The sequence below is a fragment of the Carlito syrichta genome, unplaced genomic scaffold (assembly GCF_000164805.1).
Source record: "Carlito syrichta isolate Samal-C Ts95f unplaced genomic scaffold, Tarsius_syrichta-2.0.1 Scaffold316192, whole genome shotgun sequence".
NCBI classification, from domain to species: domain Eukaryota; kingdom Metazoa; phylum Chordata; class Mammalia; order Primates; family Tarsiidae; genus Carlito; species Carlito syrichta.
This window is the reverse complement of record NW_007260288.1, coordinates 98,680-122,530: the sequence shown is the minus strand read 5'-3', so window position 1 is coordinate 122,530 and position 23,851 is coordinate 98,680. Positions and strand designations below refer to the sequence as shown.

Sequence of the window (23,851 nt, the reverse complement as noted above, 5' to 3'; positions counted from 1 at the left end):
AAATATAAAAAATTAGCTGGGCGTGGTGGCAAACACCCTGTAGTCCCAACTACTTGGGAGGCTGAGGCAGGAAGATTACTTGAGCCCAGAAATTTGAAGTTTAATGAGCTATAATCGTTTCACTACATTCCAGCCTAGGTGACAGAGCCAGACCCTGACTCCCTCAATCAAGGCAAATTAGTTATTAGCTCGTCAAACAATAACCCCTATAACCCATCCCCAGCCGCAGAAAAGAGTCATACTCTTCACAATAATTAAGGCAAATACTAAATTTATTCTGTTGATTTGACCAACCACACTGGACAAAAGTGTTGGGTTTCATTTGCATAATGTAAAAACATTACTACACTCAAATACTTTACAATGTTAAAAATAGATATTCATAAGAAAGATTCGAAAAGGCATTTGATATAAAACATACACAGTATGCTATTAGAATATACAAATGCGTAAAAGAAAATAGAGTCATAAGAATTATAAAAGTAGCATCATCAATAATTTACAAAATTTCTACTTTTCTTAAAGGTCATGTTCTCATCCTTTGGGATGTACAGAAATTATGTGGTTTACACAGTTTTATTCATTCAAAACATCAAGTTTTGACTGTTTTAAGCATAGCATGTACAGTACAAAATGTTTCCATAGGAACATAACAGAAACTGTCACTAGTGGCCTGCTGTCATATGGCTCCTAATTCATCAGTTAGCCATTAAGACACTAGTCCAGCTTATTGCTACAGTATTCAAGTTATTCTATTCACCCAAAATATAATGAATTCCATTTATACCAGAACTAATGAGAAAGGCTCAAAGAGTTATAATATACACCAATATACACAAAACAACTATTCTGAGTTAAAATGAAGATCCCATACTTAAATAAGAACCAAGAAGAATAACTTTTGGCTAATACATTATCATTGTGATTGGTATTTTAACAATTTTGAGCAAAGTGCACAGTGAATGGAATCAGTCAGCAGAAACGATCCTTCCATGCTCTCTCAACTGATGTCCTTGGAGTCACACCCCTAAGAAATGAGAACTTTGAGACCTGGTGTGTACCAGAGTAGCTTCACAAATTGAATCCATGGGAACCACGTGGAGTGACATTCATGAGTCATCAGAGTCCAGACTGTCCCCTAAGAAATGGCATAAATCACTATCCAGAGCCACTGAGTAGAGTCAGCAGAATCAGCTTCCAAGATAGAAATGTTGTCTTAATTTAGAGCAAAATGGCATCATTCAGCCATATTCGAGTGTTGGAGGACCCCGAACAAAATTGAAATAGCCGGCCAGAGCTCCAAGGTCTATATAGAGAGAACGTTGTCTCTTCAGCATCTCAGATTCCTCAGTGCTTCCTGTGCATGAAGAATCTAAAAAGGGAAACATTGAAAAAATAAAATAAATGATGGAGGAACATATCAAATAATAAATAGTCTTCCTTCTGCAAAGAACTAATCCTGTGGGACCTAATGATACAGTGTCTAAGCTCTGGAGATTAGTCTTTGAATACCATGGGCTAGATCATGTAATATGGCATAGTCATAGAGTTCAAACAGAAATCAACAAAGATAAGAAATTAGTTAGTGGGCTGCGGACAGTGGCTCATGCCTAAATTCCTAGCACTTTGGGGGGCAGAGGCAAGAGGACTGCTTGAGCCCAGGAGTTGGAGTCTAGCCTGGGCAACATAGCAAGACCTCATCTTCACAAAAAAGAAAAAAAAAATTAGCTGGGCATGGTGATGTGTGCCTGTAGACCCAGCTACTCAGGAGGCTGAGGCAGAAAGATCACCTGAGCCCAGGAGGTTGAGGCCGTGATGAGCTGTGATCATGCCACTGCACTCCATCCTGGGTGACTGAGTGAGGCCCCAACTTAAAAAAAAAAAAAAAAAAAGAGAAAAGAAATTAGTTAGAAATCTTGGCATATTTTTCAACATCCCAGATGGTTCTCTATAAATACAGAAAAGTGAGACAAGAAGCAGAGAAATGCAAACAAGTGTTTCTGGCTTGACATCTGAGCTTGGACCTAAATGTATTAAGAATGCCACAGATTTTTAAGAAAAACGGAGAAAGAAAAATATGCCTTTTTTTAAAAGACAAAAAGCATATTCCATGCTTCTGGAATACATACTGACTGTCCTAAATGGGAGTGGTTTGTATCTGGCAAAGAGATTTTAAGCACAGGAAGACAGAAATGCAAATTGACTTCAGACTCCATATTTTATCTGTGCAGGGCAGTGCTGTAGTGTTTCCTAGGACTGGAGTGGCTTATCACGAGCAAGTTAAACAGTACCCTATATTTTACCAACAGGAAAGCTGTCATGCTCGATTTGTTTTAAAGCCAAGCCAACTGTTGCAAAAAAAAAAAAAAAAAAAAAGTTTTAAAAAAGCAAGCCAGAGGCAATTTCCAATGACTAGGTGACCCCCACTTGTACTGAAACCTGTTCTAATATGGTGGTAAATTAGTCAATTAAAAAAATGCTTTGGCTAATGTTCTTCCTTTTTTTCCAAGTGCTTTCATGAACCACATCAGAGGGCTGATGTGGACCAAAAAAAGAAGGGAAGCCAGGGGGCCCTGCACACAGCAGGAGTCCTTACCAGCAATGTTCTCTGGAAGTTCCAGCTCCTTCCTGTTCAGCAGCCTCTTGCGCTCAAAGAGGGCAGAATCCAGGCTCTGACAGCGTGGCTGGTCCTCCCTGGGGGGGTTCAGGGCTTCGTGCTTCAGCAGGTCTGCGGCCTTTGGGCGGTGATTGGGGTTCCTCTCCAGGGCAGCTTCAATCAGCTCTCTCATGCCTGGACTGCAGTCAGCGGCAATGTCTTCCAGGGGAGGCGCTTGCTTGTGGATCTACCAAAACACCAGCTTTCTTACCATCAGTGGTATGGACATACCCTCTCTCCCTCCACTCCCGGAAAAGCACTCTAGTAACAAGACCTAGGAAGTCATTTTTTCCCTACCATGTGCCCTGCAGCAAATACAGTTCATACCCCTCAACAAGCTTCCCTTTAATTTCCTAGGGACACTGAGTTAGACCCATCTTTTGGGCTAATGCTGCAAAAGACACACACTAGGCTGGAATAGCAGTGACAGCTTCCTATCTCTAGCCCAAAGGTGCAATGCAGTAATGCAAAAGTGTCTGCTTCTAGATCTCTCCAGAGTAAAATAAGCATTGCATGTTCTACTGCAAGCTAGGCTAGAGAGGAAAGAAAACTCTTAACATCTTTTTTTTCCTTAATAGTCAAAGAACACATATAACTTCCTTGGCTGAAAGATTTATGCTACTAAGTGGTATTTTATTACAACACGCATAATGAAAACATATGTAACTTATGTCCAATGTATATTTTAGTAAGTTCCCACTAATAGCTATGTTTTCTTTGCAAGCATAAAGCCTTCCTGGGGGGGGGGGGAGCGGGGACACACCTCATCAACAAGGGTAACTACATAATGAAGATTTGTATACTTAACCTTAAATTATACCCCACATCTTTAAAATTAAAAATTAAAAAAAAAAAGAATAAAGCTTCCTTCCACAGAAGAAGAACCTGCAGCTGCCTCTCATGGGTCACAACTTCACCATCACCCCATTCAGGTATGGGTATCACAGGAGGCAGAGCAGCCCCTCCCATCCCTCCCCGTCCCAGCTGACTCCACTTACTATGTACAGGTAGGAAGGATAGGCTGTACGAGGGTAGCGCTTCACCCAGGGTGGGGTGCCCGTCTGCATGTGAATGAGTGTGGCACCCAGGCTGTAGATGTCCGCTTTGGTTGAGTGGCCCCTGCACAGGATGACCTCTGGGCTCATGTAAATCTGAAAAAGATGTGGAAAACTTCAGCATGATCCCTGCATTTGTCTGACTTTCCATTCCCGAATCCATTCCTGGAAATGGGCTCATTCACCCTTATCAGAGCCTTTCAAAAGAGAACGCCACTCTTGTATTCCCTAAGACAAGGAAAAATATGCAGGCGTTCTCTGGGAACCAGGTAGCCATGGATGGAGGGATCCCTGGAGCCTCACAAAATAACACTTTTCTCAAGATTGAATACATGGTTGATCTAGTGGCAAGGGGGCTGGAAACAGTGTAGTTAATTCCTCTGTTAAAGCACCAATTCCTTTGGCATTTAAGTGGACACTGCAAATATGTGTCTTCACTTGTTTGTCATTAAATTGCCAAGCCTCTCTTACCTGCAGTGAACAAAAATCTAACGTCTTTGGCAGAAGTACAGAGTATTAACGCCAACCTCTTGGAAGGGAAGAACTTAAAAACTCATGTGTGATATTCTAAAATGACTCTAAAGAGTCATTTCTAGCCGGACGTGGTGGCTCAGCCTGTAATCCCACCACTTTGAGAGGCTGAGTGGGAGGATTGCTTGAGGCCAGGAGTTAAAGACCAGCCTGTGCAATACCTCATCTCTTCAAAAAAATAAAAATAAAAATAAATTAGCAAGGCATGGTGGTGTGTGCCGGTAGTTCCAGTGACTCAGGAAGCTGAGGCAGAGGATCGCCTGAACCCAGGAGGTCAAGGCTGTGGTGAGCCATGATCATGCCACTGTACTCTAGCCTGGGCAACAAAGTGAGACCCCAACTCAACAAAAAAGAAAAAAAAAAAAAAGAAAAAAGAAAAAAAGAAAAAGAGGATAGCAAACACTGGTGACCTATATCTGTATTCACAGATAGTACAGACATACAGTCATTAATATGCTAATTATTATCAATATTTAGTTTTAAACAGCCTGTATACTATCTGTCATATGAATGTGGGGAAGGCCGTTAGTGTTCCCGGAATACACTCGAGGGTAAAAAGTAGAGAACTAGCTTACAGAAACTGGGGAAATTGCCTGGCTTCCCCGCCCTAGCCCCGCTCAGCTTCTTCCTACAACACACTTCCGAGCTGGCTTCCTCTCACTCTCAGCAAACAGATTACACTGAACTGTTTATTCTCCAACTTTCTCTGCAGCAGACACAGAGCATGAGGATCCTGAAGGACTTTCTAACCAAATATAATCACAAAGTTAAAAAATAAATGCACAACATTGGACCTACAGTCAACAGTAACAACTGTACTCTTAAAAATTAGCAAAAGAGGGTAGATCTCACGTTAAGTGTTCTTACCAACAAACAGAATTAAAAGAAAAAAATAAAGAACTGCAATGGGTATTATTAATTGTCCATAGAGGATGCCTATCTCCTCCCCTGACCTATCACCAAATAAAGCAAGTATTATGCAGTGTCTACTATGGGCGTGACCAACAGCAGCAGCTCACAGGGGTCTCTGCAGGTTCCACATGGCTGCACACGCAGGCAGCACTTGGGATGGCAGCATCCAGTCCAGCCTGGTGGCTGGTGCTTCCCCTCAGGCAGATACCCCACAGCTTCATGGCTCAGAGCTCAAGCTTCCTCAAACTCGACAAGAGCCAGAACAGGCAGATTAGGGACAGCAGGGCATGATGTTCAAGCATTGTTCAAGCTGACTGATTAGCAGGCCTGAAGCAGCCCTGGTGGAACTGATAGGAAACTCTGAGAGCTCTTACAGCCAGAAAGCCAGAGCTCTGGGCACCAGACCAAGGGAACCTTGATGTCGGGAACTGAGTTCTTTGCCTCTTGACATGTTTATTAGAAAGGGAAAGTGTGTGTGCTTGTGTGTGTGTGTGTGTGTGTGTGTGTGTGTGTGTGTTGATTATCTGTTAACTTACAAAGGTAAAACCAGACACAGAAGAAAATAAAACCTTTTTTTAAAAGATCACACTATAAAAGTAATTCTAATTTGTTAATTATATTCACTATGTATTCTTTCTATGTACCAGATAACTCAAAAGCAGTATACTGGATTCATCCTGTATACATATGACATGGCTACTGTAGAATGCTCTGAATATAATATTCTTAGAGTGTGTGAGAGAGACAGAGAGATATATGAAGCAGGGGAGACCAGTGTTTGTATTTGTAAGCTATATAAGGGGGCCCCCCCAAAACCCAGAATTATTTTTTTGGAGTGTGGGCCTCTTGCAGTACAGGCTTCCCCAGCTAGGTAGGTGTTCTAGGAACCCATTGGTATTGTGTACCAGCTAGCATTGTTGTGAAAGGCTGCGTTGGGCTTCAATTTTTTTTTTTTTTTTTGAGAGTCTTTCAATGCATTTGCCCATTTCATGAAGGTGATTCATGAGTGCACCTGCCCCCACCATGCAGAGTTTTCAGCAGTTTTTGACCAAAAAATGGCATTACCCCAATTCCCCACCCTCCCTATTCACCTGATCTTGCCCTAAGCAACTTTTTTGTTGTTGTTTCCCTGGATGAAAAAAGTCCTCAAAGGGTAACATTTCACCCATGTGGAAGAGGTAAAACAAAAAACGGCAGAAGCACTGAAAGACATTGAAATTGACAAATTCAAAAACTGTTTTGAGCAGTGCAAAAGGCATCTCGATAGGTGTATTGTATTAAACAGGGAGTACTTTGAAGGTGACTGAAAGTTAAACATGTAAGAATAAACTCACAATTTTTTATAAATAAATTCTGGGTTTTGGGGGGTTCCCCCTCGTATTACAGAAATCGGCTATGGCTCCACAGTGGCCATGAGGTCAAGTCTGAATATCAAGCAAATCAGCTGCTTGACTAATTGACAGTTGACCTTGACTAATTATACCCTACTGGCTTTAAACAGGAGGAGTAAAAGCAAGTGTGCTGAAAGGTTTCATTGGTGACTTCACAACCTAGTTTGGTATCAAACTTCAAATCCTGAGGTACAGATAGGAAGTATAGGTTGATTCAAAAAGAATGTATGATAGCTATAAACACAAAGCCAGTTTTGCACTTCATAAGAAGCAATTTGCATTTGCTGAAAATAACTTGATCCAAATACCATGCATGGATAAAATATGTTATTATTTCATATCCAAGCATTCTGCTAGAGAATACCAGAAAGAACATGTCTTTCTCCAGCATTACAAAATGTTCAATTTGGCCACACTGCCAGGAAGAGAAAGGTATTTGCCATTTTTAATACCATAAATAGTTTGTTTCTCAGACTGAATCCAGGAAAAAGGATGGTGAAATGTCACATATCTGAACTCCTGACTAATGCCAAAATTTGCTGAAACATTTCCAAAGAAAACATGTCATAAGCATTAAGTCTTATTAGATTTTGTGCTTATTAGACTTTATGTCTTAAGAATTCTTAAAAAAAAGTCTACACTTTTCTCTTCTGAAGATGATTCTTCTCAAGGATGACTATCAAGAATCTCTCAAGTATTTTCCAGTAATAACCTCCGTAATACCAGCAAAAGCAAGGATTTTTCCTACTGTCCAGAAGAGTCTTTCCATTGAGAGAGTTAAGAATGGGCTTATAAAATCCTGGTTTGAAAGCCAATGTTTTTGTCACTGCAATCTAGTTCAGCACAACACACACATTAGCTAGACTAAGGGCTGCCTTGTGGTTGAACATCAAGACTGACCTGGTAACTTTGAGGCAAAGGTGCAGCCAGAGACCTTCTCTCTACTTTCTGTGGGTACTTCCAGAGGGGAGGGGGGCACGGGGGCTGGGTGGTCAGGGCAATGAGGCCTACCCGATAGTGGAGCGAGGCCAAGGAGGCAGCTTTTGTACCCATTTGCCTTCCCAGCTGCGTCCAACCCTGTGCCCACACAACCTACTGTGAACTAGACTGTTGCTCTTTTGGTAACTCAGGCAAATTCAAAACAGATCCTCCTGCCAAAGAGTGAGTGCCACTGAAGTACCACTGAGGCATGAGCCTTGTCAGTCTTTCCCCAGGCTTTGTCCCTGGTGCCCACAACAGCCAGCCACAAGGCAGGTGCTCAGTAGATGCTTGCCAAATGAACCAGCCAGTCATCCCAGTGCTGTGAATGTTACATATATTATTTAGAAGCAATTTTGAGAATCTCACTTAGACTCAGAAAAGGTTTTTTTGTTTTGTTTTATTGTTGTTTACCTCACAGATGAATTAAGTACTATAACTATTTTATATCTTCAAATAAGATATAACTGTGCTCACTACTTGAGGTTTATTATAGAATCCTTAATATTAAAGATAGGCCTTTGTTGTCAAGAATTTGTATTTATTTTTGATTTACTATTATTATTATTATTATTATTTTTGTAGAGATGAGATCTCACTATGTTTTCCAGGCTGATCTCAAATTCCTGGGTTCAAGCAATCCTCCCAAAGTGCTGGGATTATAGGTGGAAGCCACTGCCCCTGGCCATCAATAAATATTAATGACCATAAAAATTAAGACTGTAAATGAGCCAAAACTCAGGGATATTATGCCCAAAATATATTTCAATAATATATTAGTCATATTAAAAAGTTACATAGCAGTTAAACTTTAGGCTTAGACTCAGAAAGAACTGAGTTCAAGTCCAGGAACTAGTTGCATAAACTAATCTCTTCAAGCTTATTTCATTTATTATAAAATGGGAATAATACTAGTATCTGCCTACAATAGTAGTATTTAGAAATAACAGGGTTGTTGTGAGGATTGAGACATATGATTTATTTAAAGTGCTAAACTTATAAAGTTAACTATAATTCCGTAATTTTTTTTTTTTAGGTAGGATTTATTGAAAGAAAGAGCTCCCACAGTGGGAGGGGACCCGAGGTGGTTGCCCCATAATTGTTTTTAAAACTGAATTATAGCCGGGCTCGGTGGCTCAGCCTGTAATCCCAGGCCTTTGGGAGGCTGAGGTGAGTGGATTGCCTGAGCCCGTGGGTTCGAGACCCGCCTGGGCAGTGAGACCTCATCTCTTGAATAAATCAAAAATTAGCCGGGCGTGGTAGCGTGCGCCTGTAATTCCGGCTACTTGGAAGGCTGAGGGGGAAGGATCGCCGGAGCCCAGCAGCTCAAGGCTGCGGTGGCCGGAAGCGGCCACTGTACTCCAGTCTGGGCGACAGAGTGAGACTCCAATTCAAAAAAAGAAAAAAAAAAAAAAAAAAAAAAAAAACTGAATCATGGATATACGCTATTTTGACATTACATTGTTTGCAAATGTTTTCCATTATTTATATCATAATATATTACATTACAAACATTATTTTGTGTTCTAAATAACACAGCAAAAATAAAAAAAAATAAGGTGTTAAACTTAGTACTTGGCACAGAGCAAGTGCTCATTAAATTAGTTCCAATAATAATAATGACTAAATGCAATGGTTTTCTTCCCCTACCTTTTCCTTCTTTCCCACAGTAATTCAAGAACATTCTTTTTTTTTTTTTTTTACTTTTAATAGGACATTAACCATTCTCATATGAATATAATTACCTCTGTTCCTCGGAGGTCCTTAGGAAAATAGATATCTTCAGTCATTTGAACACTCAGTCCAAAATCCACCAAAACAGCTTTTGTGGACATGAAAACAATGTTGCTAGCTATAAAGAGAGGAAAAATGTTAGTACCAAACTTTCTATATGAAAACATTATCAAAAACAGTAATGAGGTCCAAATCAAAAAGACTGAAATGCCTTTCCCATTGACATAAGCATGTCATATCCAAAAGGGGAGGCTAAATCTCTGTGAGCCTTTAGGTGAAAACCAGTTCAGAGTCGTCGAGAATGCAGCCAACATGGCTATAAATGATCCTGGTGGCTAATCATGTTCAAGGGCTTACATTTCAAATTCCAAAATATAAGCATACGAATAGTAAGCCACTTTTCTAAAAACAGAAAGGTAAAACATCCAGTTTTTCCCAGTGAAAGTTGCACTAGCCCAATTTAGCACCGGTAAGTAAAGATTTACAAAGGAGCCTCCTGTCCCCCTCCTCACCATAAATGACTCCTAGAAAGCAGTCCAGGAAGGCTTGTTCATGGATCGTTGTCAAAGTGATATTGAAAATCAAAAAGCTATTTGTTTCTCAAAAATATGTTACTGGGCGTGTGTATGTTTTTAAGTAAATTAGTATTTTAAAAGCCTTGTGAACCGGGGTACAGGCAGACCCTGCTGGATGTGGCTACCATCTTTTCGACAGTTGTTGGGTAGCCATCCTTCCTTGTGACTGGGAGAGCTCCAGCAACCCCGCCATTTGCTAAGACAGGTCTCAGATGCTCAGAGAAGCAGGATGGACCTGCTCAGAGGGAGCTGTCCTCCCTGCCACCAAGGCTTTCCAGAGTGAAGGGAGGAGCCCATCTGCCTCTCTTCTCGTGGTCTCCTTAAGCTAAAAAGGCACCTATTCAAAGACTCACGTTTAATATCATGGTGAATCACTTTCTTTGAGTGTAGAAAGTCGAGTCCCTTGAGAACATGCTTTGTCACCCAAATGATTTCAAATTCTCTCATGGGTCCACAGCTCTCCAGTTTCTCCAAAACAGATCCTCCTTCACCAGCTTCCATAAAGAGATGGACAGTTTCACCCCACAGGACAGCGCCATATAACTCCGCGATGTTCTCGTGCCTGAAGCAAGCCTGGATTTCCACATCGGATGGTTTAAATTGATCTACTGGGATCTAGAACACAGAAACACGAGCAATTATTCTAGAAAGGATAAGTATTCGACATAATCTTGAAAACAGATTATGTCAACATGCAAACCAGAAGCCCCCAAGGATACTCTGACCTGTATGAAACTGCACTTGCTCAGTTACAAGAATTTTCACCCCAGATCTATCTTTACATGGTATCAGGTTTAGCAACAAAATTCAGAACAAGAAATAAAAATAAAATAATGAGTATTATTTTCACTTAGAGAACAGAAATCCAACCAAGATGAATGTAGTAAAAGAAAGACAATTTTCCTTCTATTAGATACATAAATTCTGTGTCACCTAGATTTTAGGTTGTGTTTTCTTTCTTTTTTTTGAGTTGGAGTCTCACTCTGTCACCCAGACTGGAGTGCAGTGGCCGCTCCCGGCCACCGCAGTCTCAACCTGCTGGGCTCCGGTGATCCTTCCGCCTCAGCCTTCCAAGTAGCTGGAACTACAGGTGTGCACTACCACACCCGGCTGATTTTTGATTTACTGTAGAGATGAGGTCTCGCCAAGTTGCCCAGGTGGGTCTCAAACCCGCGGGCTCAGGCAATCCACTCACCTCAGCCTCCCAAGGCTTGGGATTACAGGCTGAGCCACCGAGCCTGGCTTAGGTTGTGTTTTCAATATTTCAATTTGATATGAGATCAGATGAAGCTGAACCCTTTGGTCCCATAGCTCATACTCTAAGGATGCATTTACAATAAGCCATGCCCATCCATTCATTCCATAGGAAATCAGACATTAATAAAGAAGAAAGTAGCTCTTTCAGTGCAGATAGACTTGTAAATGTCTCCAAAAAATAGGACACTTCTGCAAGCAGAAGTATACATTTTATGTTCCCATTTGCAAAAAATGTTTAAACTAAACACCCATATGTGCACAGAAATTTCTGTGAAGAATATATAAGAACCTCTTCAGAGTCATTTCTTAAAGAAGGGATGTTATTCTTCAGCCTGCACCTTTAGAACCTATTTGGAGCCAGGGTGTGGTGGCACACATATGTGCTTCCAGTTACTTGGAAGGTTGAGAAGGGATCTTATTCTTCAGCCTGCACCTTTAGAACCTATTTGGAGCTTTTGATCATCTATATGTTTTTCTTTAAAAAAAAAAAAATGCAGCTTAACATTAAATGTAAGGACTACAAGGAAAACAAATCCACAAAGCTATTTTCCCTTGCTTTTGGGGATAAAACTGAAAAATAGGACACTGTGGTTCTAAGAGCTTTATAAAATGCCTCCATATTTTTTAAAAAACAATTTGAACATGTATCCTTTCAATGTATGCATCAAATGGCTTACTATAATTCCTCCTGGGTTTTTTCCTTTTAATAACAGTCTAACAAACCCTTATGAAGGAACACATGAAGCCAACATATTATTAGTCTTCTTATTATGATAAGACTGAGACATATTATCCACACTTTATTTTATATTTTGTTAAACCAAAAGAGAGTGTACTTTATTTTGTTGCACTTAAAAAAATTTCAATTCAGCCAGGCATGGAGATTCATGCCTGTAATGCCAGCACTTTGGGAGGTGGAGGCGAGAGGATTGCCTGAGTCCAGCCTGGGCAACTTGGCGAGACCTCATCTCTACAATAAGTAAAAAAATTACCAGGATGTGGTGGTGCACATGTGTGCTTCCAGTTACTTGGAAGGCTGAGATGGAAGGATCGCCTGAGCCCAGTAGGTCTAGGCTGCAGAGGCTGTGAGGATGCCATTGTATTCTAGTGAGTCAGAGTCTCACTCTGACTCAAAAAAGAAAAAAAAAGTCAATTAAAGTAAAACAGACAAAAAGTGTAAAAATGGTCTAAGTGTCAAGCTCAATGAATTATCAGCTCAATGCACAAATGTGACACCCATCTAAATAAAAAACCAGAATTCTACCAGCACCCCAAAATATCCCCATTGACTCCTTCCTGTCACTAGTCCCCAAAGGTACCTACTATCCTGACATCCAGTAGCACAGATTTGGTTGGCCTTATTGTCCTTCATATAAATGGTATCTTGTAAGTAGATTTTATTGTGTGTCTGGCTGTTTTGACTCAACATAATGGTTACACGATTCATCTACTTTATTATAGTTGTAAATAATTTATTATCTTTGCGGTCTAGTATTCTAGTGCATAAATATATCCCATTTCAGCATCTGGGAAATTTCCAGTTTGGGACTCTTAAAAAATGGTACCAATATGAACATGCTAGCACAGAGCTTTTAGCTTCTGGTGATCATGTGGACACACCTCTGATGAGTACACCCACAGGAGACGATCTGTTGGGTCACGGAGTGTTTGAATCCTCAGCTTAGTACTTTTTCTTTCTTTTTTTTTTTTTTTTTTTTTGAGTAAGAATCTCACTCTGTCACCCAGGCTAGAGTGCAGTGGGCATGCTCACGCCCACCACAGCTTTGACCTACTGGGCTCAGGTGATCCTTCCGCCTCAGCCTTCCAAGTAGCTGGAACCACAGGCATGTGCCACCATGCCTGGCTAATATTTTTTTATTTATTGTAGAGATGAGATCTCGCCATGTTGTTCAGGCTGGTCTTGAACCCATGAACTCAGGTAATCTTGCCTCCACCTCCCAAAGTGCTGGGATTATAGGCGTGAGCTACTGTGCTCAGTCAGATAGTTTTCCAAAGTAACAGCATCTCAGTAGCTATCATTTCATCAGCAGAGACAGGTCTTTTTGATAATTGGTATATTTAAAGTCAATCCTTTAAACTGTAGTCCTGAGAAGACTTCTTCCTTCCCAGTTTCTGCTGTTGCTTTTTTTTTTTTTTTTAATGTAGTGGTACAATCATTACTGCAGCCTTGAATCCCTGGGCTCAAGTGACTCTCTCACCTCAGTCTCCCAAGTAGGAGGACATATGCCATCATGCCAGGCTAATTTAAAAAAAAAAAAAATTTTTTTTGAGATGGGGTCTCACTATGTTGCCCAGGCTGAACTCCTGGTCTCAGGCAATCCTCCATCCTCAGTCTTCCAAAGCTCTGGGGTTACAGGCATGAGCCACCATGGCCAGCCCTGGTTTTGGCTTCTCTGTCTGACCCCCTTCCCAGTGGGTAAGAGGAAAAGAACAGCACATAGGTTTGCTCTTATTTTACAGGCTAGCTTCCTTCCACTTCTCTCTAAGACTAAGAGTGATGATGCTAATTATCCAAGTTGGTGCTAAACCAGCACTTTCCTTTTAATCATCTAGAGTAAAATCAACTGTGTACCTAAGCAGAGATTTAGGGGCTACATGGCCCCAGGAAGCAAGCACATCCAGAAACAAGTGCTTTGGGGCAGGACATCTTAGATAAGATTGTCAAAGCATAAGAACCTTTGGTTAATGCGAATGAACAAACACACCAAAACCAGAATGCCAAGCACACAGTACATTTGTCTGGTTAGAAAGCACCTACCAGTTTACATGCCATCCTTTTCTTCGTCTTTATATCTTGTGCTAAGTACACTTTTCCAAAGGCCCCCCGAGGAATGAAATCGGAGCCAATATTCCTGTAAGTCAGCTTCCAGGGGATCAGGAGGACATCAGAGTCTATTTGGTAGCGTCCATTCTGGGGAGTGATGACCTAAAACAAAGTTAAAATGCAGGAGAGTGAGGATTCCAGTAAAGCTGGCTTCTTCCTAGACCCACCCATTAGGAAGCTGGCTATTTTAGAAGCATTCCTACACACAGTGTTTGACATTAACGTCTGTGCGTGATCCTAACACTGTTCAGACTATATTTAGAACTTGAGCAAGTCAGAGAAAGCATGTAATAGACACACATCCCTGGTCAGACCTGGTCATATTTCAACCTGCTCATGAGTAATTGCCAAATAGAACTTAAAAAATTATTTATCTAAGGGAGCATGACTACAGCGACCAAAGGCTGAAAATAAAGATTGCATAAACTGCCTGCAGGTTGACTTGCTTCTATTAAAATGTGCTCACCTGTTAGTCTGCATAGCTATTACTCACGCATGATGCATACAGAGAGAGCATGGAAATTAACTGGTGAGCATGAAGGATTCTGGAAAACAATGTGTTATGCCAGAGCTATGAGTTGACAATGCTATGTAAATAAAGTAAGGGCAGAATTCGCTCTCCTCTACTTACTCATATAATAACCATTGCGTGCACAACAGGAGCCGTGCACCATGTTTGGTGGAGGAGGTGAGGCAGTCACCAACAGGAGACAGGTGACCCTGGCCTCTGAGAGTTCATGAGCAAATACTTAGAACCAGAGGTTTCAAACCTAGCTGACTCAAAAAACTAAGAGACGTATCCTGACGGTAATGTGGGTTACAAGGGCGTGTGTACTTGTCAAAACTAAACGACTTGGACATTTGAGGCCTGTGTATTTGACTGTATATAAAGTATATTTCAATTTTTAAAGATATAAAATTAAAAGGCAAAATAATTATAATTAAAACAAATTAATACAGTAGTTCACAGGAAAAAGGATCTGGAGTGCACACTCCTATAAGATGTCTAAAGTGTTCTTTCAAGGGCTATATGGGCTCAACAACAGTTTCTCCTAAATGTAATTCTCCTCAGTGTAAATCAATTACACCCTCAGATCACAAATTCAGGATTTATGAAACTATCAAAGGACGCTAAGTTATTTTAAGTACAGAAGAAGCTGAAGGGGAATGTGAGAAACCCACAAATCCACCACACGAGGGAAAAATGAAGCCCTGATTCATCTGTAGATGCAGGGGACGCCTTGCTGGGCCATGATGGTAGGAACAGTCTAGTAACGGTAAGTCTATGCCCTCAGTCTCCATCAGTGCTAATTTTAGCCACATATCCCACAAACAGATGTGTCCACTATTAGTCAGGGTGAGGCAGAGAATAGCTCTAATGCTTAGAAAGGTGAAGTCACTACATTTAAAAACTAAATATTTACCAAGTGCTTCTGCTGTGTGGGTCTCAGTGAAGGGCCCTAGAGCAAATATGAACTAAATGTAGACCACGGGCTTGCCCTGTTTGAAATATGATGTCCATTCGAGGAGTGTTGTTGCCTCTTGTCACTGAAAGCCTCTTTTGGCAGCATGCTGAGAATATGGCGAATGTGGTTCTTTTTCACAGTTAGACAGGATTCTACTCACAACACTCAATTACACTTGCTTCCTGCCCCTTTCTTGCTATTAAATATTTACAGAACAGCGGGTGTGGTGGCTCACGCCTGTAATCCCAGTACTTTGGGAGCCGAAGTGGGAGGACAGCTTAAGGTCCAGGAGTTCAAGACCAGCCTAGGCAACACAGTGAGACCTCATGTCTACAAAAAATATCAAGAAATTAGCTGGGCATGGTAGCGTGTACCTGCAGTCCCAGCTACTCAGGAGGCTGAAGCAAAGTACTGCCTAAGCCCAGGTTATGTCACTGCACTCTGGCCTGGGTGACAGAGTGAGACCCCAATTCAGCAAATAAATAAGTAAATACATATTTACAGACCTAGTTTCACCACACCCTGAGGTTACTTGGAGTGTGGTCGCATAATTACAGCTGGCTGTAATCTCTACCTCCTGGGATCAAGGATCCTCCTGCCTCAGCCTCCTGAGTAGTTGGGACTACAGGCATAAGCCATCATTCTCAGCCACAGTTCAGTGTTCAGCATGCCTTCATGAGAGTTTTAACAAATGTAATTTTGTTATAACCCAAGGTGACCCAGTATCTTCTTATTCTGTCCAAGAGGAAGAAGGATAATAGCAGTCACATGTTGAGTGCCAGTGACAGCACTATGCTCCATTACCTTCTTGTATTGTCTCACCGAAGCCCACAACAATCCTCTGAGGTATTATTATTATTTTTTTTTTTTGAGTTGGAGTCTCACTCTGTCGCCCAGACTGGAGTGCAGTGGTACACTCCCGGCCACCACAGCCTCGACCTGCTGGGCTCTGTTGATCCTTCCACCTCAGCCTTCCAAGGAGCTGGAACTACAGGCGTGCGCTACCACGCCCGGCTAATTTAGATTTATTGTAGAGATGAGGTCTTGCCAAGTTGCCCAGGCAGGTCTCGAACCTGCAGGTTCAGGCAATCCACTCACCTCAGCCTCCCAAAGCACTGGAATTACAGGCTGAGCCACTGAGCCCGGCTTGAGGTACTATTTTTATCTCCGTTCACAGATGAGGAAACTGACTTCAAGAGGTTAAGTAACTTGCTAGTTAGTGCCAGAGTTAGGATTCAAACTCAAATCTGTCTAACCCTCAAACCACAGCTTTCAGTCTTTGTTTTTTGTTTATTATTATTATTATTAATATTATTAATTTATTTATTTTAAAAGTGTGGGGTAGATTGGCAGTAGTGGAAACTGCCAGGAGAGCTGCAAAATGAACATTTGTATATCTAGTCCTGAATTGTACCCCACATCTTTAAAATAAAAAATTTTTTTCCAAAGTGTGGGGTACAACTCAGGGGGCTCTTAGTCTCTGGGTAGGAATCTTTCATCTTCCAGAAGGCTACCAATATAGCTAATCTATGATGAAAGCCCAGTTATTAAAAGCCTGGTTGTAGAAACAACCCAGTTATTTATGTTTACAGATGTACTGAGCACACCTAAGCCTTCTCCTCTTTAGATCAAGTGCTGCAAGTTTCCTTCATCCCTATTTTACAAACTCCTGTGTTCTGAGAACCTTGCTTTGAATGCCCTGCAAGTTTTCTATGAGCAGACCTTAACCTTGCAGTGTGATGTGCAAATCCTGCCCAGTTTTCAGTTCTACAAATCCCTGGCTCTTCCCCTGGGTTTGAGATGGGATTTTTCTTCTTCTTTCTGGGGGCCCTACCAAACAACCTTAGGGAACTCTATACTGTTTCTCTCCAGAAGTTTTTCAGCTTACCAAAGTCATCTTCAAGTGCAGACATTATAAGCACACTTCTATTTCCTCATTCATATCACCATCATCTGTCCTAAACAATACTGAGCCCAAGAGCAGCATGTGAGAAAATCTTTAGGTATTTCAGTAAGAATGAATTCCATAAGTGACCTGTAAAACAGATGTGATCTTGGGCTCCATTGGCACAGGCGTGTTATCTAGGACAGAGGCAACAACAGCTCTGACCTACTCTGCTTGTCAACAACAAATGAACCCCCAAGTTCAAGTTCTGGCTGTAAGACAAGTGCTGACACTGGCTGGAGCTCAGAGGATACTACCCAGAGGATGAGTACAGTTAACACCACATGAGAAGAAAGTAGACACAGTTAAAAAATACTTGTCAGAGATGAGAGAAGATCTGGTGAACATGCAATTTATAAAATAATAGAAGGACTGTCATGAGAAAGGGAAGTAACAATTGTATACAACCACCACCACCACAAAGGCTTGCATTCATTAAACACTATGTGTAAGCAGGTCATGTGCATTATTTATCCAAGTAACAACCCAATGGAGTAATGAAGCAACCCATTTTACTGATGAATAAACTGAGGCATAGAGAGATGAAGTGACCAGCCCAAGGTCACAGAGCTAATCCACTTAAGAGCTGAGCTACATACCCAGGCACTATAATTTAGGGCCCACAGTCTTCATCTCTGCTCATCATACATACCTTTTTTATGGCCAAAAGTAGGCAAGGGCCAAAGGGGACAGAGATGGATTTAAGCTTTGTATAAGGAACTTTCTTATAGTCAGAACTGGACAAATATGAACTTCATGCCCCAGTATGTGATGAGCTTCTTACCAAAGATTGTCAAGCATAGCCTAATAACCTGTCAATTATTGGAGATGGTGAATGGCATGACTTCAGTATTGGCCAAAGGTCTAGACTAGAGTATCTTTAGGACTTTCTTTTCCAATTCTGAGAAACCATGACTCCATGACTAACCCCCAGGACCATCTTCAGCAGCTCACACCCATAGCTACAACTGAACTGGTCTGGAACCTTCCATGCCCATAAAATCACTAAAGAGCTGAGTACCTGGAACCCATTTTAAATTATTCACCCACAAATCAGCTCATAAATCAGTATAGATTGTAAATTACTTGTAGCATGCTTACCCAAAGCAACTCCTAGGTTAATCTCCTAAGGCTTCTTCCCTGGATCTTGCTGGGTATTGCTGGAATCTTCAATAAATATTATTTTCAGAAAACTAGCACACACACAGACAACCATCCAACATGCCTATGCCTCAGGATATTTTTGTAATCCCTAGTTCTTCACCCTAGTCAACTCCAGCGTTGTGATTGCTGGTTGTCTGTACACATTAGGTCTCTATGCCCCAGGTCTTTGAACATGCTGATCCCATCCTCTGAAACCCTCTCCACTTCACCTAGCTGATTCCAACCCAAAGCTTTAGACCTCAGTTTGGGTATCAGTTCTTCTTGGAAGCCTTTGCTGTTATTCTCCCTTCTCTTTGCTGCAGGCATGGCTGTGTGAGATATCCTGCCTGGGCATTTCCAGAGCCGTGGGGGTGTAGCTGCAGGATGTATTATAACTGTCTGTTCACTTGTCTTCTGCATGTACTAAGCAGCAAGCTCCCAGAGGCACAGACTGTTCAACAACATCGTGTCTCCAGCACCTGGACACACTGTGGCTGTCTCAGCTGTGTCTAGCAAATCAATGAGTGATACCTAAATGAAAGTTGCCCCGTCTCTATGAAGATACACTGTATAGACAGATTTTACCTTGAAACCTATCTGTGCTGTAATCAGCTGCTATTTTCTAAAGCCAAGAGACAGACAGTGGCAAAAGAAGCCCAGAAGAGTCGAGTTTTGACAGCGCAGTGAGTGAAGGATAATGGGAACACAGGACAGCTCCAAGAAGAGCACACAAGAGGATGAAGAACCTGAAAGTAAGCCTTGCCTCCTCAGTCATCTTATCTCAGATCTACCATGATCAGAGATGCCAAGTTCCAACTCCTAGGCCCATATTTACGAAGCAGAGGGCTATGACAGGTTACTAGCAATCACAGAGCTGTAGCCTATCTTTAAAGTCAATGACAGAAAGTCAACCTCAAGCTCCGGAGCCACTGACCCCTCAGTGGATTTGCCTAGTGTAGTCAGGACTCCATTCCTATGGGTTTTAAGGTCCTCCTCTTTTTCCATTCTGTTTTTCAGTCTTCTTATTTTAAATTTTATTTTCTTAATCATTTTAAAAATAAAATCTTATAAAAGTTTTACAGATCCCTGCCTTTATGATAGGTCCTATTCTTAAGTTTTCTCCTTAATTATGCACTTATCCTTTTATAGAGCAAAGGTCCATGGCAGGTAAAAATAACATTTTATGCTCACCCTTGATTGATAAAGTCTTCACTTCCTCTTAATGCCTGTTTCTTTCTTTTTGTGCATTAGCTTTTCTGGCCCCACTCCTAAAAACTTCAAAAGGCTATTTCTTTGTATTTTTATAATTTTCCTGAATTCACTTCTGGACATTCCCAGGGAAGTTCTACAGCTCCTCTCATCAGCCTGTGGGCCAGGAGAACGCCAAATATCTTGAAGTCTGTGCACAGTTGCCAGCAAGAATAATTTGTTTATTCTGCCTGTTTGCATCAAAAATATTCATTTTAACAAATAAATGTTTTAAATAAATGAGAGAAATACCTAAGCAGTGCTTCTCATTACAGACATATATATGTCATTCTGAACCAGAGTTCCCCAGCTATTCTTTAGCTAAGAAAATCAGGTATTGCCCCTCGTTCAAATTACTTTCCATTTATAAAAGGAAGAAATATTCTGAAGGCAAAGTACTCAGTTAACTATTACACAGAACTTGGCATATCCACACCAAAGCAAGTCACATAACAATGTAACATGTAATCTTGCTAAGATTGAGCTAAGGTTGAACACAACTGGCCTCTAACAAAACAATTCGAATGTAGCTGACCTAAATTACTGTGTTGTTTTTAATTAAATGAATGTGGTATGCAAAAAAACAAAATAATTAAGGACTTTGTCCAGACTCTATCCTTTCAGCACTGACTTTCCTCCAACATCGGCCATCTTCCATTTAGACACACCAGAGGAAACGGAGTCACTTTCATCAAGAAGCATGTTTTGTAAGTTACCACCTACTCCTTTGCAAATTGTTCTTTTTAAAAAATTAGATTACCTTTAGCCAGCACCTATGTTCACCTCTGACATACTAAGAACCTGAGAGAATCCCAGGCACACCTAAACACATCACCTGACCTATTATTGTGGCAACCAAATGTTGCCACATATTTTGGATGATTTGCATACTTGGGATGACTAAGCAAACATATCATTTGTCATTCAAATGCTGCGAATTAAAGAGAGTGAATCTGTGGATAGCTATTTACTGCCTACAAACTGCATTTTTGCAAGAACTGAATTTAGCCAATTATGTTATGACATTTCAAGATATGATAAAAAAGAAGCAAATAATTCAGCCTTCAAGAATATTAATTACAGACAAAGCATTTATTCCCCTTTCACATGAAGAATTCTCGTTAAACCTTTTCTCTTCTGTGTAAATGCTGAACAAACTTTTTAAATGAACTGTTAAACTGAACTAAATTCTTCTTAATTACCTATTTGTAGAACTACTACTAAAATATGGCCAAGATTCTTTAAATGAAGCTTTTAATGAAGACTTTTTTTGCATCTTTAACATGGAAGTGCTTATCGATAATTACATCTTTTAAAAATCATACCTGGCAGCCAGTCTAAGCCAAGTTCAAATGCCACTCTGGATTAAATGAGGCTGCAGAAGTAAAGCTAGCACATAGCACTCAACTGATCAGAGAAACACATACCATATTTAATAAAATTCCAGACTCTTGCCGTCGGTGTCCATAAAAATGCTTTGAGGTATTGGATATATGGTTTGCAAAAGCAAGTAAATCCTCTACGGTTCCATATCTGACTGACGACAAGCAAGGCACCTCTTGGCCACTAAGCAGCAGAGAGTCTGAGCGCTCCTGGTTTTGATTACTGTCCTGACACATGGTCATCAGGTTGGGTTCGTAGACTGCTGGCTCTTCACTTGCATAAAGATTTTCCATAATGTCTATTACATCAGACATGTTTAAATGTTTCATTAACAAATCAATTTCCTCTTTATTGTCACTTCCAGTGCTCATGTACTCCATTACGGTTGAGTTTCGCAGAGAATCTATAAAAGAAGACACGAACACTTCGTTTACAATACGGGTATTTGCATTCAAGACCAATGGGAAACGAACACACAAGAATTGGGAACAGGCTTCTAGATGCCTTGTTCAGGAAATGAGGGCTCTGTGTCAACTGTGTGTGTGAATTCAAGTTGATGGTACACATAGTCCAAAGAGACCGGAGATAACCTTCAGTCCAGCCCGAGATTCAAAGAGCTTACTCCTACTCACGCAATCAGCTACAGCCCCCGAAAACAAACTTTCACTAACATCAACATGAATAAAGAGCAGCTCAGGAATCTTAGAAGAGCTCAGGCTTCCAACCCCGCACAATCCAGCTTTTCCCCAAAGTAGCATCCTCCCTGCAAGAATCACTAAGGCTCTCATGCCTCCCGTGATTTAAAGAAAAAGAACTACTTGACTAAGTTCAGGAGCGCACTTGGCAAATAAAACTCAGGCCCTGAAAGTCAGAAGTATGTGAAATGAACTTCAATCTTAGAAAATCTGATGATGACAGGTTAAGTTTCAGGAATCATTCTGAGGCAAATGAGTTAAACAGCTCATCAGAAGGGATACAGGGAGCCTCAAATCCTACTTTCTGCCAGGGATAAGTATTAGAAAGGAGGCGATTCATTTAACCTGCATGTCAGCTGTCCCCTTGGGAGATCAGAATTCTTTACCAGTGAGATGCAAACATCTCAGCGCCCAGTAAGATCACTTTAATATCTAGATAACTGACCCTCCAGGAGCTGTGAGTGGTAGAAAGAGGCCAGGAAAGCCAAACCTGTCATAGCAGGACGTGTGTATAACTGACTGTATTAGCCAAAATTGCATTTCAGTTCCTAAATGCAAATCACCTGCCACACTTGGAGGTCTGCAGATGAGAAAAGGAAGGTAAAACAAAGGGGAAAAGTGACACTATTACTCAGGATTTCCAAACTTCATTTCTAAGGAAAAAAAAATAACCGGACCTAAGAGAGTTAAGAGAAATTCAAAGCATGTCGTCTACTTAAACCACTGCGCTCCTGAAAGCACAGCCTCTCTGAAAGCTATTTCAGGTTCTCAAAAGCACAAGTCTTTAATACATGACACCCAGTGCTAAAGCCATGCACCTCCCATCAACTTGGAGTTTCAGTTCAAAGTTCCAGGAAATGTCCCCTGCCCCGCACAAAGCCACCTGCACGCGTGACCCAGCCATCTGCCTCTGAGTTTCACTTAACAAAAAAAACCACTCACTTGATGATCATTTTCAGATGTGCAAAAGGTGTCAAGGAGGGCAGTGTTGCATCCTGCCGCCCAGCATTCCTCTAGTCTCAGACTGCTTGGGGTCAAATCCCATACCCCCATTTACAGCCTGCATGATGTACCTTACCTTCTCTGTACCTCAATTTCCCCATCTATTAAATGAAAGTAATAACAGCATCTGCCTCATGAACTGGTCGTGAGGATTCAATGAGTTCATGTGCATAAGGTGCTTGGCACAGTGTCTGGTGCACATTGAATAAACTGTGTCATTTGTAGCTGCTTTATGTGCATGAACGAGAGAAATACTGAGTCAGACTCCAGGCTTGGCAGAGATACCAAATTAGCCTCCTTTCTTATCTGCAAATGGGATGTGGCTATCTATTCCCCCAACTTCTTCACAGAAAGCTTATAAAGATTGTATCTAAAACAAGACACAATAGGGGAAAAAAGGTAGAAACCTATGAAATGCTTTGATGGCTATCACCACGGTTAAATCCGGGGTGGGGAGGCAGCTCTCGCTCTCAGAAATCTTTTACATCTATGAGGGAGAATGTGATTCAGGCTCTTGGAGTCTGTTAAGAAAGAAACTTCTTAGGTTAAGAGAGGAACATTTGACTTTGGTTCCACTGAGCCCTTTAGTTGCAGTTTCTGCCAGTACAATTTACTAGGAAAACAGAAGTTAAAACAAAAACAGTCGAATTTAGGACCTCAGTGGCTGAAAAGACCCAAATCTCCTGGAATGACTTACCGAATGAGTGACTTGGCATAAAATAAGGTTCTCAGTACTAACATGACTCAAGAAAAATCAGGGAAAAGTCCATACGGTTCAAATTTACTCAGCTGATCCAGAGAGGAAAGACAGGGTTGGGTTTTTGAATCCTGCAGAAAGTCTCAGGCATTTACATGCAAAACCCAAGAGCTTAAACAAACACACCACACACACACACACACACACACACACACACACACACACACATCAATAAACAAAAGCGGAAGAAGAAAAAGTAGGGGTAATTAGCAGGGTGTGGTAGCGCACACCTGTAGTTCCAGCTACTTGGAAGGCTGAGGCAGAAGGATCACCGGAGC

General features: G+C 41.2%; 1 protein-coding gene across 2 annotated transcripts; it reads right to left on the bottom strand.

The window, feature by feature from the left end:
* Nucleotides 1-299: 299 nt before the first annotated feature.
* MAP3K8 (mitogen-activated protein kinase kinase kinase 8) lies at nt 300-23,186 on the bottom strand. 2 transcript variants are annotated; one of them, XM_008073833.2, is made up of 8 exons: nt 22,948-23,186; nt 21,164-21,522; nt 13,869-14,036; nt 10,186-10,447; nt 9,269-9,375; nt 3,655-3,807; nt 2,597-2,843; nt 300-1,372 (listed from the first exon to the last, which is right to left on the bottom strand). In XM_008073833.2, the coding sequence occupies exons 2-8, from the start codon at nt 21,497-21,499 to the stop codon at nt 1,242-1,244; spliced, it is 1,404 nt and encodes a 467-aa protein (XP_008072024.1). In that variant the 5' UTR covers nt 21,500-21,522; nt 22,948-23,186; the 3' UTR covers nt 300-1,241. The 2 variants fall into 2 exon arrangements, with proteins under 2 accessions (XP_008072024.1, XP_021562560.1); XM_021706885.1 differs by lacking the exon at nt 22,948-23,186 and having other exon boundaries at nt 21,164-21,711.
* Between the last annotated feature and the right edge of the window lie 665 nt (nt 23,187-23,851).

Bases quoted from the DNA above. Each gene is read 5' to 3' on its own strand.
- MAP3K8 (XM_008073833.2), bottom strand. From the start codon at position 21,499: ATGGAGTACATGAGCACTGGAAGTGACAATAAAGAGGAAATTGATTTG. The intron at 3,808-9,268 runs GTAATTATATTC...CATCTTTTTCAG, and splicing joins AGGACCTCCGAGGAACAGAG to ATTTACATGAGCCCAGAGGT. The intron at 1,373-2,596 runs GTAAGGACTCCT...TTCCCTTTTTAG, and splicing joins ACTTCCAGAGAACATTGCTG to ATTCTTCATGCACAGGAAGC.